This window comes from Astatotilapia calliptera, chromosome 19 (genome assembly GCF_964374335.1).
Source record: "Astatotilapia calliptera chromosome 19, fAstCal68.1, whole genome shotgun sequence".
Taxonomy (NCBI): Eukaryota; Metazoa; Chordata; class Actinopteri; order Cichliformes; family Cichlidae; genus Astatotilapia; species Astatotilapia calliptera.
In genome coordinates, this window is record NC_137440.1 from 22,451,716 (window position 1) to 22,473,773 (window position 22,058).

Consider the following 22,058-nt stretch of genomic DNA (forward strand, 5'->3'; position numbering starts at 1 on the left):
GTTTCTTTAAAGTAAGAGATAAATTCTGATTAATTCTCAAACATTTTTACATGAAATATGTTTGATAATCGACAGGCTAAACTGAGGGAGAAAAGGCAGGCATGCTTTTTGCCAATGCTCGAAATTTATCAGCAGTAGACCAACCACTATGGTTCAGACTGAAAATCTAAAAGAACTAATAATGAACTACTGTAAAACTTTCTTAAGATTTTTTGATGATGTATTCTAAATAAAAATTGGGGTGACCTGACATCTCCTGTCGCCCCATTTTTACAACATCCTTGGCCTTAAAACATGAAGCTGTTTCATCTCTCCTCGGGTTTATAGACTATAGGGATTTTCTTCTTCTTCAGCAAAGTAATATTCACTGCTCTTTGTTTACATCCTAAAGGGAAAACCCAAGTCTGCCTTAATGCAATATCCTGAGCAGCTTCTGCGCACAAGAGGGGGGCCTGACTCCTGGAGAAATTTGATCCCGCATTCGGCCCTTTAAAGGAAAATGGGATGAGTCTGTTGAATGGAGCTGTGAGTGAGTTGCACTGAAGTCGCTGCGCTCCGAAGGAAAACGAAGGACGGCACCGGGACGGACCGACACAAGACATGAAAGCAAAGAAATGAATGAGAGAAGCGAGTGGAAGTCGACGCGGTGACGGAGACGTTATGAGCCGAGTTGCGACGAGTTGCCGGGGAAGGTGTCCGTGAGAGGAGAGACTCGACTGAGAGGTGGGCATAAACAACGAAGTCACAAGGTAAAGAAGCCTTACAGTGGTCCGTTTTAAAAGCACATGACATTAAGTGATCTATTTCATTTATATCTTCAGTCACTCGCGGAATTTTATGATCGTGCAAAATTAAATAAAGTCGCGTGCAGGAGGCTGCTGGGGACAAAAGACGCCTGTGTATTTTGAGAGGTTCCTGATGGCTCGGTTAACTTTTTTTTTTTTGTTTCTGCAGACCTACGCTTTACGGTTGATGCTGTGCTGCTGAGCTGTGCACACACCTGTTCCTTGTGGACCTTTTTTCGTATAATGTCTCGCCCTTGGGTTAGCTCTAAATGCCAGAGGTGTGGACTCGAGTCACATGACTTGGACTCGAGTCAGACTCGAGTCATTAATTTTATGACTTTAGACTTGACTTGAAAAAATGTTCTAAGACTTGTGACTTGACTTGGACTTTTACACCAATGACTTGGGACTTGAATTGGACTTGAACCGGTTTACTTGAAAAGACTTGATATTTCACCCCAAATATAAAATTTAACATGCATATTATATAGAGATTGAAAATGTGACGTCATTCACGGGTAGAACCGCAAAGGATTCTGGGAACTCGTGGCAAGCGGTACTAGCGCGCGCAGGCTTTCAATTAAAATCAGTTATACAGCGATAAAAAGAAACACAAAAATGTCAAGAAGCTGTTGTATTATTAACTGCAATAGCCGGTCACATGACAGCCACGGGAAGCCGACGGGTAAAGAGATCGGTTGTTATCGGATTACGTCGTTGAAGAGAAATTGTTCGAGCCATGTTTCCGAAGTAACAAAGACCCGACGGATGGCCTGGATTGCAGCCATTCAAAGATCAAATATAACGTCCCAGAACCCTCCAGCTCACAGGTTAGTCTGCTCCAAGCATTTACACAAAGGTCAGTCTGCTGTTGTAGTTAATACGTCATTTTCATAACATAATTAGTGATATAGGTTACAAGCAAGTCTGGCGCTGAACAGAAATTGTCGCGCTATGCTCCTTTATTTATTGTGCATAAATAGTGAATTGTCCTGACACAATATTGCGTTTCGCTTCTGTTATTATGGTACATTGACAAAAACATATACTTTTATTCACAGGATAAAACAGGTTTTTTGTATCACTAATTGCCCAGTACGATTACAGCATACAGTATTGTCACTGCTACATTTCTGTGATGCTACCAGAAATTATTTCCACTACTAATTAATTACCGTTGAGCTCAAAGGTCCTATTAATAAACGGTTAACGAATGTGTATTTATGACGACAATTTGTGAGACTGGTAAACTTATGATACGTACGATGGTCTTTCGTTCTACACGGTGCATTTCAAGGTCCTGTACCCATCCGTCGGTAAACGGTACCTGGGCTTGTTGCAGTGACCTGAAGTTACTAAACTTCATGAGTGTATGCACTCACTCCAAGAACCGTATGATTATAAATATGCATATAAATATGCTACGATGAGATAGCTGACTTCATCTAACTAGCAAATGTTGTCCAGGCTACGTTGGTGATACAGTTTTTTTTTAATGTGTATGATATTTTTGTCATGCGATTTTAAAGCCGGTCCTACAACCGCATCCAAGAATAACATGCAGCTTATCTCAGAACTGTCGGTGAAAATTATTCTTGGAGCTAGGTTTAATTGAGCTGCATTTTAAAGAGGTGCAATTTCACAATTTGTGTATATTTTCTAAGTTCACTATTTTGTCATGTGTTGAGAAAAACACAGATTTTAAAATTACATGGTCTAATATTTACATTTAGCATAACTGCAACATTATTTTTTCGTTGTTTTTTTTTTAAAGACTCGAAAGGACTTGAAATTCAAAGTTTCAGACTTGTGACTTGACTCGGACTTTTACACCAGTGACTTGAGACTCGACTCTGACTTGCCTGACATTACTTGAGACTTGACTTGAGACTTGAGGATAAAGACTTGAGACTTACTTGAGACTTGCAAAACAATGACTTGGTCCCACCTCTGCTAAATGCGTATATTAAAACTGCGATGCCTGCATGTGAAGTAAGAAGGAAATAACATCTGTTGCATTGGGTTTGCATGACCTTAGAGTAAAGTGCGCAGCTTTTCTTTTTTTTAAAAATCCCATCATCTTTTTTAACATGTGGGGAAATCGTAAAGGCTCACATTGCTGCTCCAGATCAAACTGACTTCTCCGGCAGGGGCTATTGCTGTGATTTAACACATTCTCAGGCTGATATATAGACCCGAGATATATATATATATATATATATATATATATATATATATATATATATATATATATATATATATATATATATATATATATATATATATATATATATATATATATATATTCATATTCCGTTCCACACAGTGTGTTTAAGCGTGTCTCCTGCTATAACTCTTGGATTTTATGTCAAAAGCAAAGGCTTTCTATGCCCTGCAGCGATAACTGCAGAAGCCAGGACTTAAAAGTGTGTGCAAAGGACAGAAGAGTTGCAGAGGTAGATGTTTACACCTCAGTGCAGAGGAATGTCAGGGCCTGTATTTAAGCCCGAGACTGATAATGAGTGTGGTCAGTTTGCTGAGGCCTGTCATTAACCTGGGCTGGGAGAGAGCTGCAGGTTTTCTTGCTGGCAACGGTTAGGAAGAGGAGGAGAGGATGTGGAGGAAAGAAGGGAGGAGGATGGAAAGTGAGAGGTGTTGAAGGAGAGGTGAGTAAGACAAGACAGATAAGATAACTGGGGAGGATAAAGGTGAGGTGTAGTTGAGATTTTAAAAATAGCCTAAAAACATCCACAAGGCTCTGCAGTGGTTTAAATGTGTAATTTTAGAATTGTAAAGTTACCCTTTGAGTATAACTATAAAAACAACAGCAAATGATGTTGTTTTTCTATGTTTCTATCATGAATCGGGTCAAAGGTTAATAAACAGTGAGGCACTGATTCTTAAAAAAAAATATAAAGTGTGAGGCCTACCTGACCAGATGGGAGTCAACAGTGGTCCCCCTTTGTTAAACACATGAGGCCACCGAGGAGACGATAAGGCAATATTTAAAACACCCACACTTGACTCCTCGTGCTCTCGGATAGGTTTTCTGTGTCAGCTCTCATGCACAGAGGGATCTGCCACGCTGACACAAATCTGCTGTGACTGACCCAGATTTACGCACACGCTGCTGTGCTGTCTCATGGGAGTCTTTTTCAAAGTGGGGGGACATGCCAAAACGCAGGGAAGCCAAGTTGGACCTCTGTGGAGACAACAACATCGGGGATTTGAAATGTCTGGTGGGGATGATATGACTGAACCACCTAATCACTTACATCACCACAGCTGCATGCTCAGCAGTGTGTCAGTGGTGTGCACGCACATGTGTCTGTTTCCAATCTAGTCCTCTGTGTATCTCCATCTGCGCCTGCCTGTGCTCTGGTAAGCAAGCGCTGAAGAGTTACGACTGACCGCGGAGTGTGTGTTTGAATACGTGGTGATTAAAGAGGTTCATGTCAACGAAAGGACCGACTTGAGACTCCTTTTTTTTTTTGTGCGCAGAATGGCAAAGGTGCATTCACACGCTGTCCACACAAATTCCTTTATTTCAATCTGTGATTATGAATAAAACCTCTCCTTACTGAATACCAAATCTCACTCAGTTTGAGGAATACTGCAGTATAACTGTCAGTGGGAAGCGGTCGTCTCCTATGGCAGGCGTAGAAACTATCCTGCTGGGATCGTTGCGGTGGCGTTTCCATCCAGACGTCTTTCCCAGTGTTTGCTCTGGCTGTGGCTGTGTGCAAGTTCTTGCAGCTAGATGGAAGTAGAGAAGCTCCCAGGGCCTTCACATCTATCTGCTGCCAGGAGAGCACTCGCCGTTCTGCGCTACATCCCTCGCATGCATCTCCCCACACAGTCCGCTCTGGGTGGCCCAAGTGTTACCAAACATGGATCTACCGTGCAGATCCTGGAAAGCTTGTTTTTGTTGTCTTGACTTTCTTTCTTTCTACCCCTACCACCTGAATGTTTCCAGCACAAGAGACGATACTTGAGTAGAGAATAGTATTTATCAGATCATATTTAACACTAGACTCAGTGGAAAATTGCCTTCTGCATTGCTGTAAACCATCCCATGATTGAGGGCTATACTTGAAAAGGATAAAATGACTCCAGTTTAATTCACGTTGGGCTGTATTGCTCCCACACACCTTGAGAATAAACTAATTCTTGACAAGCTGGTGTTGTGGGGTTGATTTTTATCTGCATGCACTCTGAGGAAGTGAGCAGAAAACATTTCTGTAATCTTTATTTGCCTTCCCTCCTCACCTTGAGCAAGTTTAACTTTACACTTGCTGATTATTCAACTGGGATCCTGGCACAGGTTGCCCTTAGCTTTAACAACCTTTAATGTCTCCAACAAGCAAAGAGCACTAAAGGAATTGGTTCAGGGAGAATTAGCATAGCAGTGCTGAGAGTGTTTAACAAGCAAATGGCTTGTTTACACCCAGCTGTTTTAGCTCCTGGAGGAGCATCTGGCGTTGTCTTTCCCTGTTCTGCACAGTATGACCCAGAAGGGCTTATTCAAGCCAAGGGATCCAACCTCTTACCCACAATGGCGTCTGGCTTTGCATGACCCTCATACCCTCCAGTTTGCCCCAGAGAGAGACAGAGACACAGGGGAACTCTTGGTAGATGGACCTTGACTGTCCAGGCTGGGCACAGCGGTTGGCTGGTAAAACCTCCACTCGCATGACTTCTGTAATTTGTTTTCTAGGCCTGTATTTACGAGCATGCTAATTGTAGGGAGCGCCATGTTGCAGTTATAGTTGCCGGACTTTGAACGTCTGCTGTTCTGCTGATGGTGTCTGGCTGCACTTTGAGACTGGATGTCTTTCTGTCTGAAAACTCAGCTTTTATAACTTCCTTGAGCTTCATTTGTTTTCATTTTGATGTGCAAATGTTCACACAAACCTGCACATTAGGCACACAACCTCAAAGCTGATCATTAGAACTACTTTTATTTCGGGATGTTCACACAGCAGGCCTTTAACCTTTTTAAATGAGTATCTTGTCGAGGGAAAAAAAGCCACCAGTCAATCGTCCTCAGGTAAAAACAACTTAAGCGCCCCAGTTTCCCACATTCAGAGCTCGGTCCATTCACTGTCACACATTCTTTCCTCCTTTCTTTGCTGCAGCAAGCTGGTGCCCCCTCCTTTTTAGCTGTGATGGGACTGTCATGCAGAAAGACACTATTGTGCTGCACAGGATCCCGTTTTGCTCCTTCCTTGTAATTAAGAAGGGATTGCATAGGGGGGAGGGCAGGGGATTGGGTTAGTAGGTAATTTGGCTAAAAAGCAGAGCACTGACCTGCTTTGTGGCTGGCAGACCTGAGAGCCAGTACACATGAACCGGCTCCCCCACTGACAAAAAGTCTCCCTGCTGAGGTTTTGTTCAGTGTGTGTGGGCATGTGCAGAGACTAAGAAAGAATAAGATAAGATAAGATAACCTTTATTAGTCCCACACGTGGGAAATTTGTTTTGTCACAGCAGGAAGTGGACAGTGCAAAAGTTATGAGGCAAAAATTAGAATACAATAAGAATAAATACAGTACACAACTGTACAGAATAGAATAAAATAAAATACTATATACAGTAGAATAAAATAAAATAAATATACAATAAGATAAAAATAGAATACAAATACTATATACAACTGAGTAAAAATACAACGATGACAGAAAGGATTATTGCACTTAGTATTATTGCATATGTATGGATGTGTGTGCTTGATCAGTTAAAGTCTTTATTATGGAGTCTGACAGCAGTGGGGAGGAAAGACCTGCGAAATCTCTCCGTCCCACACCGTGGGTGCCGCAGTCTCCCACTGAAGGAGCTGCTCAGTGCTGTCACAGTGTGCTGCATGGGGTGGGAGATGTTGTCCATCAGGGATGACAGCTTAGCCGCCATTCTCCTGTCACTCACCACCTCCACTGGGTCCAGAGGGCATCCTAGAACAGATCTGGCCCTTCGGATCACCCTGTTCAGTCTCTTCCTGTCCCCAGCAGAGATGCTGCCGCCCCAGCAGACCACGCCATAAAAGATAGCAGAAGCCACAACAGAGTCATAGAATTTCTTCAGGAGTGGGCCCTCCACTCCAATAGGAAAGGCAAATAAAAATAATCCTGTGGTGATCTCTCTACAATGTTTATTTATGTGCCTAACACTTGTGTTTGCATGTAGGTTTCTTTTTATGTGTCACAAAGCAACACAGAAAGTAAGAGGAAGCTTTCATTAAACTTGTGTCATTGTGGATTCATTGTTAGTATTTTCCTTACTCACGTTTCGTCAGTGAATCATGGGAAGTGTGGTCAGCAAAGGTTTTGTGCTATAAATGAAAACAGAAGCTGAGCCTCGTAGGGAAATGCCTTTCCAGGATGTTTTTTTTTTTTTAAGGGATGTCATTTTCAGTCTTTGATCAAATTTGCAAATTTTCAAGTTTGTGCAGCCCATTCATAACTATTAAAGTCAAACCATGCAGGCCCAAAGTTTACAAGCAGATTTGTGTTTTCTGTATTTCAGTCCAGAGGAAGAGCCCTGAATTCTCGCCATGGCTGACGTGTTGGAGAGCAGCGGGGCAGGAGCCGCTGGAGCGGCCAGTGTGGATTGGCAGAAACGCTGTATCGCTCTTGAAATGCAGCTGCTGAGGTTCCGGCTCCAGGCAGGGAAAATCCGAGAGCTGCTGGCAGAGAAGGTGAGAGTGAAAAGCATCATGGGTAGTAGTTACACATAGAAACTCTGCCCAAAATCATTCTCTTATTCACTCATTTACTACAATTTTCCAACTCTTACAGGTTCAGAGTTATACTACAGTAACATAGAAATATGGTAATGTTGCTTTAGAACTTAGTGCAAATGCTAATTTGTTCATTTCATTTTGTTAAAAGTGTAATTGAGAGCTTAATTAGTACTCCATGGTGTATTGGTTAAGACATTTCGATTGCATGTGAATGGTTTTGGGACTGGGAAGAGATGCAAAACCCCTGGAAGAGTGGCGTCAGGAAGTGTGTCTACAATGAGGTGACTATGCAAATAATGGAGCAGCCAAAAGAAGTTTAAGTGGCTCCATGGTGTAGCGGTTAACACGAGACTGATTTAGAGTTCAGACGTGATTCTCTGTAGAGTCTAAAATGTGACCTACATAAATGGCTACATTGTTGCCAGCGTTCATGGTTGTGCATGGAGCATTATCAAAACATATTTGACCCTCATATCCATTCCGAAAGTTTTTTGCAATCTCCTTGATTTTGATCACATCTATGAGTCCTTCCATTGGGGTGGTTATGCTGTTGCTGATAAATTAAAAAATGATGGCAAACAAGTAGGCTAGAAATGCATACAAGGAGTTGACAGTACTGAACAGGCCAATAGTTCTAGACGGCATTATACTCTAAGTTTTTAGAGGAGTGTGCAGTTACTTATCACCAAGTGTAAATTCCTTAATACACAAGAATGATTCCCATTTCAACACCAGTCAAGCTCTTATGGGGCCTTTATAATCTGATCCTTATTCAGTCAAAGTGACACAGTTATAGCTGTCATGTAGTGGAGCTCAAATCCTGTCTTATTAGTTTTTGTACAAGGTTAAACATTTGTGCGGCTGTGGCTCAGGTGGTAGAGTTGGAGGTTGGTAGATAGATGCCTGACTGTGCTACCAAGAAATCTGTCAAACAAAAACGTGGTAAATTTATCATAAAATATTGGTTTACAAGCCTCAGAACCATTTTTTTTTTTGGTAAGGACTGAGTTTTAAAGCCTGAGTTTTAAAGTTTGAGCCTAATATAGCAGTGATGTGGCACGAATAGTTTAGTATGAACTGCTTTTGGCTTTTTGAACCATAATATTATGGAAATTTGATTTAAACTTATCATGCTACTTTGATCTGCAAAATTAGACATGCCGCTAGATGTTCTGAACAAACACTCAGATCACATTGCTTCATCACCTTCTTCTTCTTGTGATCTGGCAGTGTGTTTAAAGTGTTTTGTGCATGAGGAAACTATTAAAGCACGTGACTCAGTTAGAAATACAGGTTTGGATGACTGTATGTTTATGAGTGCGAGGGAAGACAGATGAGCTTATCCAGCTTATTTGGTAAACACTCGGTCCACTCATTGTGTGTCATCAGAGGTTGGCTGCAGTTTAAGCCAAAAGGAATATTTACCGTTTAACTCACTTCTGGTGCTTACCCTCAAGCTGGGGAAATAACCGCCAATCGCTGGCCAAATGCTTGTAAAACTGTGGCTGTTGTAAAGCCTGTCTACCAGACACTTTGGAAAGTAATCAGCTGTCATCAGGAGATTCAGCTTTCTGCTTAAGATTTGTTGATAAAACTGGAAATGTTTGGATTAGAGGAAAGCATGAGTTTAGCAGCAGAAATCAATTTTTGTGTTGATCTGATTTACATATGGACGGGTTTTGAGTTCGGAATAGCTTTCAGGTACTTTTATTTGCCACAGTGTTCACTTGCTTTATCATTTGCACTTCCAGATTTGTGGAGTGGTTCGGTCAGTCAGTCAGCAGTACGTTTACAGTCCAGACATAACCCTGTAATTGTTGTGGATGGCTGCACCAATAAGCTTATAAAGAGATAAAATTAATATTGAGCGCAACCGAGTTCATCTTGTATGTTACTGTTAAATTGCAAATGAACTACAGTAATCTAACTTAAACACAATATTGTTACTGATGTTATTGTTTATATTGCTTAGCTCTTTATAAAGCAACCTCTTAATTTCTTTCCCTATGGTATCAAGGATTTTCCTGGGTATTGGTATCAAGTACTGTGCACGTTATGTGAAAGTTGTCCACCATATCGGATGTAATACAACCACAGGCTGCTACGGAAAGATTTGTGTTCCCCGACCTATTGACACTACTTCCTGGATGTTGCTGGCTTTTGTCGGATGAAACCATAAAGAAGACGCTGAACCAAAAACCTCTGAGTGATTGCTTTGGTTGATACAGACTGCCATGGTTTAATTTCACATCGTATTCACCGCATTGCAAATACTCACTACCTAGTAACTCAGTGATATTAAAACATGAAAAAGTGTGAAAAAGTTTCTGAAGAGACAGTTGCCAGGAGGTCACTGATTGGTCTGCAGGCTGGGGCTTTAGGAATCATTTTCCTTGTGATTGCTGAAGGAACTACTCATAGCTACTCAAAATCAGTCAGAATATTAATTTTTCCCTCACGACTAGTGGTTGCCACATGGTTAGCAGATTAGACTCTAGGCCTGGGTGTCTGTGATTTTATTTACTTGACCCTACATTGTCAGTATGATTGCCCACAAGTTAATGTCACATGGTTAGTGGTCACATGTCTGCAAAACATCAATACTGGACATGCTAGGGAAAAATCTGTATTCCTTGATTGGTTGGCAACGGTTCACAGTAGTGGTGTGTGATACTGCATATTTTGGTATCGATCCGATACCAAGTAAATACAGGCCAGTATCGCCGATACCGATACTTTTCAATAAATAAGGTGGATGCATGCAAACCAGTAAACAAATGAAAACAAACAAGTACTGTTGAGAAACTATAATACAAAAATTACAATTAAAATTCTCAACAACAACAAACAACAACTGGTGAAAATATAAATATTATGTAAACAACTTAACCCCTCCCCCAAAGCGTCTAAGACTATGTCCACACTAGCCCGGATAGATTTGAAAACGGCGTTTCCGTCTGAAAACACTCCACATCCACACTAGCGTTTTCAGTCGTTTTCACAGAGTTGTGCGTCTACACTGAAACGGACGAAAATGCTTACGTTCTAGTACTGCGCATGCGTGAAACGCAAGAAGATTCTACCTGCCTCATTTCTGTCTGCCGTTTATTTACTTTCCGGCTCTTTGAAACGTCGCGGCAAAAGGTCGAGGAAAAGCACCGAGTTTTTTAAATGGACTAACAATGAGGTGGAGTTGTTGCTGCAAGTAACACAAAAAGTACAAAGTTACCAAAGCGAGTGAGAATTAAATAATTTGAAGAAAAGCTATCTGGAGCATGTACAGACTGATATTAATCTTTAATAGGGCTGTCTGAGAGCAAACAAAACAACTGCTGTATAATGCCCTGCGCTATCTTTGTGTAATTGGTCACATGACTGCATCACATGACTAAAATGCATCATCGTTTTTGAAAGTCTGCGTTTTTGAGTGTCCACACTGCGACGGGACAGCTCAGTTTTGAACTGTATGCTTTTTCAAGAGCGCGACTCGGGGAAAACGCCGTCTCGGTGTGGACGGGAGGCCGAAACAGAGAGAAAATGATGCGTTTTCAAATGAAAACGCATTAGTGTGGACGTAGCCTTAGTCACGTCACGTGACAGCGCAACAGCTAAACACAAGAGGGGGTAGGGGGAGCAAAGTGTGCCTGTTCTGTGCTGACATAGCAGCAGTGAGTCCGGCGACCAGGCTTCTTTGTCTTTCCTGAAACCACAGCATTGCAAACAAGAGCAGAACTTAAAGTAAAGAATCGATCTCACCAGGCTAGTATCGATCCAATACCGATGCCGACTTGGTATTGATATAATCAATATTTGGATCGATCCACCCACCACTAGTTCAGGTAGTTACTGGCTCTTGCTGGGTGAAATCAGACAAAAGGTGTTGTACCAAAAATAGCAGAGATTACCGATAGAAAAGTTCAAGAACTCGCATGAGTTTCACTGTCATCGACAGAAGTTGCCTCATCGACTCGTATACCGTCTCCTTTCATAAAGTTTACAATCTACTCCAGAGTAAATAACAGTGGACACCAGCTGAGGTAAACTGCAGACTGACAGCGCCCACTTGTCACAGATAAACAGCAGCCAGAGTTTTCTGTCCTACTGTTAGGATTATGCACTTGAGTTAGGAGGGGTAAGAAAACAGAATTAAGTTGACTGTAACCTCCAATCTCCGACATCTAGCAGAGATATTACACACTGTACCTTTAAGGTCAGACATAATTTGTGCTTGGAGCCTGCAAGGGTGAAATCAGTTCAATGTCAGATGCATGCAGCTGCGCCATGTAATGACTAGAAAAGCTCAGGCCTGGAGTGCATGTGTGAGGGAGCTATACTGTATATTCTCACTGTTTGTTTCTCATTTCTAAAACACGAGAGTTCAAACTTTTTATTTTTTTGAAAAGTGACTAATTACTCTCTTTCTCATTTTCTGTCCAATAAAAACCACACATTCATTGTTAAATGTTCTTTTTGGCAATGCTGCTAAAACATTCGTTTTTCTGTGAAAAGGTTAATCAATCTCTCACTTACTCCTTCGCTCGCTCTGTTATAAACATATACACACACTGTAAACTCTGACAAACACAAACACACAGTGCGGAGCTGGGTTTAAGTGGAGTCCCGTGCTGCTGAGTGTGTTTTTTCTGAGCTTTCTTGAGGGGGGAGGGTGCTGAGTGACTACCATTCCGTCATGTTATTGCTGTTTGGAAAGACTGCTTCACGCTCTTCATCTCCTCTCTTGCCAAGTTAGGAGTGTTTTACACATTGACCCACTTTGGTATGGAAAAACATGAAAAAAAAAAATTGACGCGGTTGCCTGTGACATGGCATTTATCTAGAGAGGCTGACGGAGAGTGAAGGAGAAAAGAAAGAGGGAAGGAGATGCCCCATTTGCTATGCGAGGAGTGTAACAGGAAGATTACTGCATTCAGGAATTTGTTTGAGTTTTAACTGTAGACTGGGAAAGTGTAACCTATGGTGGTTGGCAGTTAGCCTAAAAAAAAGAAACTTCTCCATAAGAATTGAAGAGTTTCTAAAATAGCAAATGCAGCTTTTGGAGCCACCAAAAAGCCAAAGTTAATAATTTGAAGGGAGGGCATACATGTTAACAAATGAACGGTAATCTAAAGGAAACAAAACTAGCAAACTTCATTTAAACACACTGACTGAAGTGATCAAAGCAATAAAATCCTCCCTAGAAATGACTAAAATAATACATTTAGTTACAACTGACCTGCCATTCACAGCATTTTTAACAAATACATTTTTTTAACTCTGTACAGAAAAGAAAACTTTAGAAGTCAGAGGGACCCTTCACAAGAGGTGACTTTTAGATGAAAAGTTCAATCAGAAACCTCAATGGGAGTTGGTGGATTTGGAGCTTTGAGGAGGTAAATCCAGAAAGTTTAGAGTTTCACATCTAATTAGGCAGTCCTGGCTATACCTCATTCAGAGGAATTTTTAAATTGGGTGGCCTTCCCACTTCTAGGTTTCCTTTCATTACTTGGCTAATTGGATGCTGGACAAATTGAATTAATCTCTCCCATAAGCCTTACATGGCCCCAGGAGTAAAATGCTGTTATCTGACTTAGACAAGTGTTCTCAGTCAGCAAGGAGGGCTGCAGAGAGGTCACCAAGTACACACTGGTGTGCATAAACATTTATTTTCATGAGGAGACTTGTTTGGATCAGCCGCCTTTTTAATAGTTTAACTGTAAAAGTCTGGACTTGATATAAAGACTGTTTAACTTCTTTGTAGCCTGTGAAACCTTCTGACATTTTATCGTCTGTCTTGCTGATAAAATTACCTCTTTTCCCCATGTCCATGCATGTTTCATTGTAAAAAGTTAATTTAAACATAAGGAAATGCATAACGGCAACCGGTGCCTAATGCTCACCTCACGTATTTATGCGTGTATTATTATCATTTCTCAGTATTTTATTTCTTTAACTTGTTTTGAGGGGAAAAAAGCGGTTTTAATATTTAATAACTGAGTGGGAGAGTTTAGCTGTCAACTGTGCAAAGTTGATGTTTAACATTGGGAGGCAGGTGAAACGCCTCAGTAGGCAAATTTTTTACTGTGAAACCCGTTTTTAGACGGTTTATCTTTTACAGTTTTCTCTGTAATGTAATGTAGTGGCCCTTGTGATCAGTGTTAACCATAAGTATTATAAAAGAAAAGAAAATTAATTATAACTATGACATTTTGGGATCCTTAAAGAATACAGTCATGTAAAAAACATTTTCACAGTTATCCAGTCCTGTGAAAACTGAAATGCATCCTTATTCCGTACATCTCCAAGACCACGGAGATCTTTGGTCATAATGTGCAGCACCATAAACACAGCATATCAGCACAGACATCTCATACTAACTGTCAAGCACGGTGGTGGAGGGGTGATGTTTTGGGTTTGTTTTGCGACCACAGAACCTCTTGCAGTTATTGAGCCCAATAGATCTATCTTACTGACATGAGTGCAAATGTTTTAAAGCAACAGAATGAAAATGATTTTGGTAGAGGCAAGTCTGGGTTGGGAATGGAGGAGAATCTCTGATTTAGATAATCAAGCCAGCTGGCTTGAAATACAATCTGTGGGCTCAGATTTCTGTCACTTGGTTTTGGCAGCAAAAGCAAACAGATCTTTAGTTGTGACATATCTGTTAGCTGCCTGGGAAATGGATGATCTGCTGTCTCTTGCCTGCTTTCATTTTATCTCCACCACTCTGTTATCAGTCCCGCATGAATTCCCATGAGGGAAAGACACAGTCAATATAAACCTAAAACAAAATTACCTACAAGGTTTTGCCTGCGAGTGTGTGAGAGACACACACTGAAGGATGAATCTGGTAACATTATTATCAGCATATCCTTTAAAAAGAGTTAAACAGCTGGGTTCTCAAGTTTTACATTACACAAATGGGAGGTGCATTTGTTGGAGACTATTTTCAGTTATGGATTGGCTACCCTATAGAGTATTTATGACAGTAAGACATGTATGTGGGTCCGACTCCAAATAAACTACCCAGTGCAAAAGTGTGGCTCACTGATGTGTTTTTCTGGGGTCATATCTTTGGCCACTAAGGCAGTAATTGCTAGTCAAATTAGTGTGGATTTAAAGGATTGGGAACAGTGTAGTTTATCAACTGCTTACTAGTTCTTTCTCTAAAGAATAACTTTAGAGAAACAACTGCAAAATTTAATTTCCAGCTTATCTATTTTAAGAATTCTCAGCAGCACAAGGTGATGTGTTGCACTGTGGGCTGACCGATTCAGAATAGCTAATATAACTGTGTCACTCCTGTTAAGCAACTCGGACTTCAGTTCCATAACTAAACAACCAGAGCTTAAATAACAGTTCCAGATTACACTGTCTGTATCCATATCTCAAGGCTTAAGGTCAGTTTGTTGCCATCAGCTTAGCCATTTGATTATATAGACTGACTAATCAAATCAATCCAAGCACTCGGTTTATTTTTATCGCTGCAACAGCACAGACTGTTTAAAAACTGTATTCAAAAGCATTCCTGTTCATTTATCATTGTCACTCCATATTACTTTGATCAAACTAATTTATGACTGTAGTTCTAGCGCCTTATGTGTACAATTTGACTTTCTGTAAAGACCACACAGGAGGGTTTACATTAAGATTGTTTGCTAGATTTTACTTTAATCCCATGACCCACAATCAAACAACCAATTCCTTCTGTCCACTAAACCTGATGAGGCATTTCTTCAGGCACAAGCCAGTGTGCTCCTAATGCTGGTCCTAAGCCTGGATAAATAGGGAGGGTTGCTCGAGGAAGGGCATCTGGCATAAAATCTTTGGCAAATCAAACATGCAGATGATCAATAAGAATTTCATATGAGTTAGGTTAATAATGACCGCCTCTTGTGTTGTTGGCCGGCTTGGGCTTGGTGGAAACCGTCCGACTGTTGGCTGAAGACAGTGAAGAGAGAGAAGACACATTTGGAGGAAACAATAAAAATGGAAAGAAGGATCCATGAATTTATGGGCATTTAGATGGTTAGTATGACAGAAGGGGGATGACGGGTGATCTACTGTGGTAACCCCTTAACTAACCAGCCGGAAGAAGAAGCGTAAATAATTAATACAATCTGAACCTTTTCATTGGTCCGTGTGTTGCATGCTTTCTGCTGAAACTTGTGTTGAAGTATCGACAAACTGCATAAACTGCAACAATGTTTCAAAAACTAAATCAAATGTTCCAAATACTCAATCAGTTAAAAATGTTAAGCACTCCCAGAGTTCTTATCCTTTTAGAAAAGTGCTATTTTCCCAGAACTTCCCAAGGTAGAGTTCCTTCGAAGGTTCTTTGTACCTGTGAAAACTGTGTGGCAGAGAAGTCCAGACTGTGACCTCTGCAGTACTTTGCCATTACCTAAAGTCCTTTTTAGCCTCTTCCGATTCCGTTTTGTTAAATAAAGACAAGTATGGGTTGAGCTTGACTCATGATGAAGGCTTTTGACCTTGAGGTGAGCAGTCATCCAACCACTAACCATCAGTCTCCACCCACATCTCCCATTGCAGATGTGCTCTGGCTTTAGTGAGTGTTAAGCCGGCTGCGGGGAAGTGTTCAAATGTTGTGAATGTTGGATTCTGGGAATCAGGGGGCCTTTGTCGAGGTGATGAGAAGGCATAAAGGAAGATTGAGAGAGACAAAGAAAAGGGGAACAAAAATTTCGAGAGGAATTCAAATGCATCTCTCAAGCAGAGTGAATCCATTAGTATGTTTGTTCTCCTTTCAGCAGGGTCACTGACCTCGTAAGAAAAGGTGTCCTGTGTATTCTGTGCAAACACTTCTCTGTATGTGTGTGTGTTTGAGAGAGACAGTCCTTGCAGATGTGTGCATACTTGCAGGATGGACAGTGTTTGCCTTTGAAAGCATGAGTATGCATGCTTGCACAAAAGGTGACGCAAGCTTGTGCACACACCCTAGCATTATTCCATCACACTTGTGTTTGACCAGAAGTAGTAGAGTGAAAGATGTTCAGCCTCGTCTGAGGGCCTCTCAGCTATGACTGCAGTATGCCTATGTCCTTTTGCTCAAGGTGTAATTCATTGTTAGATGTCCTCAGACTTTGTTGAATCCTCATTACCCTTTATTTTACTTTCTCTGCCACTTTCACTGTCCTGTTACTAATTCTGAAATGTCCCATCTATTAAAATGCTTTCCTATTATAGCTGCTCTGTTAAAAATGTCTCACTACATTCATCTTTTAAATGTCTTTTCAGTAGTAGTAGTGATTATTAAGGACTAAGTGTGTTACTTTTGCACACTCTTGCAGGTGTTTGCTTGTATACCAGGCAAACTTCTAGCTTGGAGTTACATCCGTACAACAAGGCCTGTATGATCTGTGTTAATAGCACCTGTAGATGGTTTTTAATCTTTAAATTAAACATAACTTTTCACAGAGGGCAAGAAGTCAACCTTTAACTTAGTGAGAGCCTGGGATTTTCCCTTGACCACCCAAGCCTTCAACCCACTTCCTTGGCAAACAGAGACAGCTGACCCAAGTCAGAAACCATTTTAACCTCATCTTTTGTCCGTGCTTCAGATGCAGGAGCTGGAGCAGAGAGTGACCGAGGCTGACCAGCGGGCTGAGCATGCTGAAAAACAGGTAGATGGGCACCATTTCAGCTTATACTTGACTCACTGTACTCATCTTTAGTAGGTGAACGGTGTCTGTATATTATTACAGCAAAAGAAAATCCAGCCTGACCTGACAGTTTTTTTGTAAGCCTTTAATGGGACTTAATAAAAGGATTGTGTGGTTTTAGGATTACAATCCTCATAGATATCACACATACTCAGCCACTTTTGGTGTCAGGTTTAATCTCTAATTTGCTGTCATTACTGTCTGCTCCAGGTGTTTTCCCCAAGTGGTAATTTAATGGCACCATTTCTTCTCTTTTTTTCTTTTTCTTTTTTCTTGTTTTTAAAAAACGATAAATACCTAAGAGCTTAGAAAACTGTTCTTTTGGCTTTGTGTAGTGCCCATCAAAATGAAACAACCACGTAAATTTGAGCTGTCTTTTGGCCCTGCGTGTGCATTCACTCCTCTAATTATGTATTTCAGATCCATGTCATGGAAGAGAAGCTGAAGTCTGCAAACATACAAACCAATGAATCCGAGAGCTCGCTGTACAGAAAGTATCAAGAGCTGACCAATCAGGTTCAAGAGAAAGATGCTGTAATAAAGAGATTAGAGATGCAGCTGGAAAAACAGGTATGTCTGGAGCCATCAGATAAAGAACAGAAATGTCCATTTATGTTCATGAAGTGTATGTTGAAAAATTCCACAAAACCTGTTTTCTCTGGCTTATAGATCTTAGTCAGAGCCCAGGAGGCAAAAGTCATTGAGGAGAAGGCTGCCAAGATTAAAGACTGGGTCACCTTTAAGCTAAGAGAGGTAACATATGTATGGATGCATCCCTAATAACTTGTTTATATAGTTTATTAGTAGTAGTAGTACATTGACTTAATGTTAATTATGGTTAATGTCGCATATATGCTGAGTTACAGATGGAGCAAGAAAACCAGCAGCTGAAAATGGCGAACCTGAAGCAGACAGAACAGATAATGTTGCTGCAAGACAAACTGCAATGTGAGTACTGTGCAGGTGTTTAGAGACTATAAACTATAAAAGTCAAAGTAGAGAAACACTTGAGATCTCAGACTTCAAAATATAGTGGCGTTGTCTTTCTTTTCTAGCCCTCTTAGAGAAACCTACATCCTCTGCATCCCCGGCCACTTCCCCGGTAATGGATACACACCTGGTGCCCAACAGCCCCCTATTTCCTCCCAGCTGTCCTGGCACACCACCTGCCCAAGATGACAGCTGGAGACAGACAGGTTCCCGCAGGGCCAGCTCAAACATCAAGACCCCACCAGCAGGTGTGCTGTCCTTAATTTGTATTATGCTGGGATGGGGAAGGAATGCAAGCTGGGCACATCGCATGACCAGGTAGAACCAGTAACAATGGGGGGAAACTTGAGGCTGATTTTAAACCATTACAAATTCAGATGGGTATCCAAAATGTTTATTGCTGCTTATTAGTCCAATATAAAAAAAATCAAAGAGTAATTTTTAAATAATATGAATAAAATATTGTGAAAAAGTCTTGAGACACTCCTCATTTCTTTATATTATGCTAGGGAAATGGGTCCAGTGATTTATTAATACATGGAAACACAAATGGAACTACAGTGTTTACAATTCTAACAAGCTTGAAAGTCTGTATTTGGTATGACCACCTTTATTCTGCAACACAGGCTGAACTCTCTTAGGCAAGCTTTCTTCTAATGTGCTAAATAGCCTTCAGGAATAGTTCTCCGGGTTTCATGAAGGACATCCAAAGCTCTTCTTTGGATGTTTGTTGCCTTTTGTTTTGCTCTCAGTCTGGATCCCACACTGCTTCAGTGATGTTGCTGACACGATGATGGTCTGACAAGGCCAATCCATAACTTTTCAAATACTGCTCATCTGCTGGAGATTTTATTTAGGTCTACCACTTCTTCTTTTGTTCTCCACATGTTGTTTGCTCAATTTCTTTTAATCACACACTGCACACGATGCTGAAATATGCAGTTTTGGATAATGGCTATTTGGGAATGACCTAGTTGGTGCAAAAATACTGTTTTATGCCTGTCAAACTGTTATCTTTGGCATGTCATCAATTCAGCTAAAGAAATTGGTGGAAATTATGTGTTTTTGTGAGTGGCTGACAGTAACAAATTGGCTAAGGATACAATTAGAAATTGGTGTGTTGCTAAGTTGTCTGTTCCATGTTGATACATCACTGGCTCATCCCTTGGGTTAGGCGCCTTTTTTTTATGCTTGAATGATTCATAGGCCAGAGTTAGGTGAGTTAACAAGCCAATGAATCATTCTTCAGGACTGGAATGATAATGAGTGAAAAAGCATCCAGTGTCCCAAGAAAACCTTTAAAACACCATCAGAAATCCCAGAAAAGTATTGCTCAAGGCCACTTTGAAAAATTACAAGAAAGTCTAGCTCCTTGAAGCGTGGCACTCTGTGATAAACAAATGTAATAAACCATTTTTATCAGCATTCTCCGCTTCTTTAATAGGCTGTCTCAGATTTAATCACACTCTTGTATTTCCTCAGATGTGAAAAGGACTCCTGAACAAGTCAGTAAAGGGATTTGCCTCGGAGACCTCACTCATGATCTTCTCTCTCAGAGTCGGAGCAACACTTCTGTTTCCATCAGTGCACCAGAGCTTACAGAGGGTCAGGCAGGGTCCTCTGACAGAGACAACTCATCTGATGAGCTCAATAGCAAGTTTCGCTCTCAGTGCCTTCATTCGTCCTCATCCTCTTCATCTTCATCTTCGGCCTACGAGATGGCACATGGATCAAGTTCTCCAGAGTCGTCTTTTATAATGGCACCCAACAGTGTGCTGCTGTCTCGTTCCCCCTCCACCAGCAATCCCTTTCCCAAACCTCACCAGCCACTGGGTAACCAGTCAGGCACCAGCATGACGCTACCTAAGGTACGGACTCCCCTCACCCCCAGAGACAGCATCCAGCTGGTCAAGAAGCACTACAGCCAGCCTCAGCCCAGCCTGGACAAACTCCACCACCTCAATGTTAACATAGACATTATGACACCTTCTTCCACCTCCTCCACTCTTAAGAGCGCAGGCACCACCTCTTCACCTTTCTCTCAGGTTGTGGAAGAGACCGACATTGATGATGGGCTCCCAGACAGCATGGATGGAGTAGTGGAGGGCCCAGCGTCAGATGAGCTGTCCCGGGATGGGGTTTCATTTGTGGGGCTTGCAGAAGAGTTAGACCGATTAGATCCGGAAGTTCTCAAACCGCCAACACCGCCTTTACATCGATTCCCTTCGTGGGTATGAGAGACAAGTATTAAATATGCAACATATGAATGCTTCTTGTTTTTTGTTGTGTTTGTTTGTTTTTTAATGCATGCATTACCTTAATTTTCTTAATGTTTTGCAGTATGTCACGCTGTTTCCTTAAAGATTTACCAAGTGCCAAAATACCTATCTGTCTCTTTGAAGGTGGTAGTCATGTTTAAGTTGAATAATCATGAATATTTCTGTGTTGCTTTCTGCAGGAGAGTCGGATCTACGCTGTGGCTAAGTCAGGAATGAGAGTGTCAGAGGCCAGTCTTGGAGGCAGAAGCCCTGGACGAGGTGAGTCCCCTGCACCCAGAAGCAAGAAGCTAGTCATCCACTCAGTCATCAAAACGGTTATACTATAACAAGGAATTAAAGTCTGTAATCAGGATGCCAGAAAAAAGATTTTCTCCACTATAACATTGGGTTTGTGCTCATTGTTCTGCATCTGTGTCTTCAGCTTGGGTGGTGGTGCTTCTGTTGTGGGAAGTGAGTCAGTACTGTGAAGAGGCATGTCATTCAGCTGATGCTTAAGCTGATGTGTGGGTTGAGCGGGGTCTGTTTGGATCTGTCATTGCTGCTTTTGATGTCACTTCCTTTGGCCTGAGGCTCCACACACCTGTGCAGGTGTGGGCTGATCTCCAGGAGGACTGCCCCCTCCCTACCTTGTCTTTATTTAGAGCCTTGGAGGGGGGTATATAGAGAGGCTGCTTTTTAATCAGCTGCGATGAAAGGATTTGGTCTGGGTGTAATTATTGCTGCAACATCATCCATTTTGTCAGGATGCAGGAGCTAAAGTTTGACAGCACTTGGACGATTGAAATTTGTAACTGCTATGTACATGCAGCTGACTGCCAAATCACTGTTATGGATTAAGTTGCTGCTTGCTCAGCTTTTTCAGCTTCCAGGCATGTTTTTCTCTTAAGCTGCATCAGTGGCAGGCAAATTCAGGTATCCACCCAATTAAACCATGGGAAGTAATTTTTTTAAACTTTGTTTTACATGAAGATAATTTAAAAATTTCCTTTCAGTGGATAGAAAAATGTGTAAAAATGGATTTGTCCTGACTTGTCTTACTTTATAGTAGAGTACTTTTTACCTTTTAAAATGGTAAAATGCATTAAAAAATGTTCTTAGTGTGAAATGAAGCACAGTTAAAATACATATATTAATCAACATCCTGACAATGACTGATGTGCTTTATTAGATTTGCTAAAAGTCCTGGTCAGGGGCAATAGATGGATTCTGGTTGACAAGAAACATGCTGGCCTTAAAACACTGCTCATTCGTCTTTGACGTTTGCTGGTGTTGCAGAAGGTTACCAAACTTTGGAGTTGCAGAAGGCTAACACAGCTAGCACAGATGTGTGGAAGTAAGAGTGCATTGAAACAAAGATGGCAAGGGAGCAAAGTTAGGAGGAAAACAAAGCTTATTACTATTATTTTCATTGTTATTATTATTATTATTACTGTAATTATTAGTTAACCAAAAAGAGACAAGTTGCTATCATGATCAAGTGAAGGAAGAGAACAACAACAGTTAGAATAAAGTTAAAATGTCTAATGATACACAAACAAAAAATCTTTATCTCCACTGAGCAGATGTATACAGCCAAGACACTCTG

General features: G+C 41.1%; 1 protein-coding gene across 2 annotated transcripts in view; it reads left to right on the forward strand.

Annotated features, from left to right (window-relative positions):
- The first annotated feature begins 491 nt into the window (after nt 1–491).
- Nucleotides 492–22,058, forward strand: part of plekhh1 (pleckstrin homology domain containing, family H (with MyTH4 domain) member 1) — a 34,919-nt gene continuing 13,352 nt past the window's right edge. The window contains exons 1-9 of one of the 2 annotated variants that reach the window (XM_026151909.2): nt 492–723; nt 7,308–7,479; nt 17,103–17,165; nt 17,625–17,774; nt 17,874–17,957; nt 18,071–18,152; nt 18,260–18,442; nt 19,677–20,425; nt 20,653–20,731. In XM_026151909.2, coding sequence (XP_026007694.2) covers nt 7,336–7,479; nt 17,103–17,165; nt 17,625–17,774; nt 17,874–17,957; nt 18,071–18,152; nt 18,260–18,442; nt 19,677–20,425; nt 20,653–20,731 — 1,534 coding nt within the window. In that variant the 5' untranslated portion in view covers nt 492–723; nt 7,308–7,335. Of the gene's footprint in view, nt 750–7,307; nt 7,480–17,102; nt 17,166–17,624; nt 17,775–17,873; nt 17,958–18,070; nt 18,153–18,259; nt 18,443–19,676; nt 20,426–20,652; nt 20,732–22,058 lie in introns of both variants that reach the window. The other variant, XM_026151908.2, reaches the window with a different exon arrangement.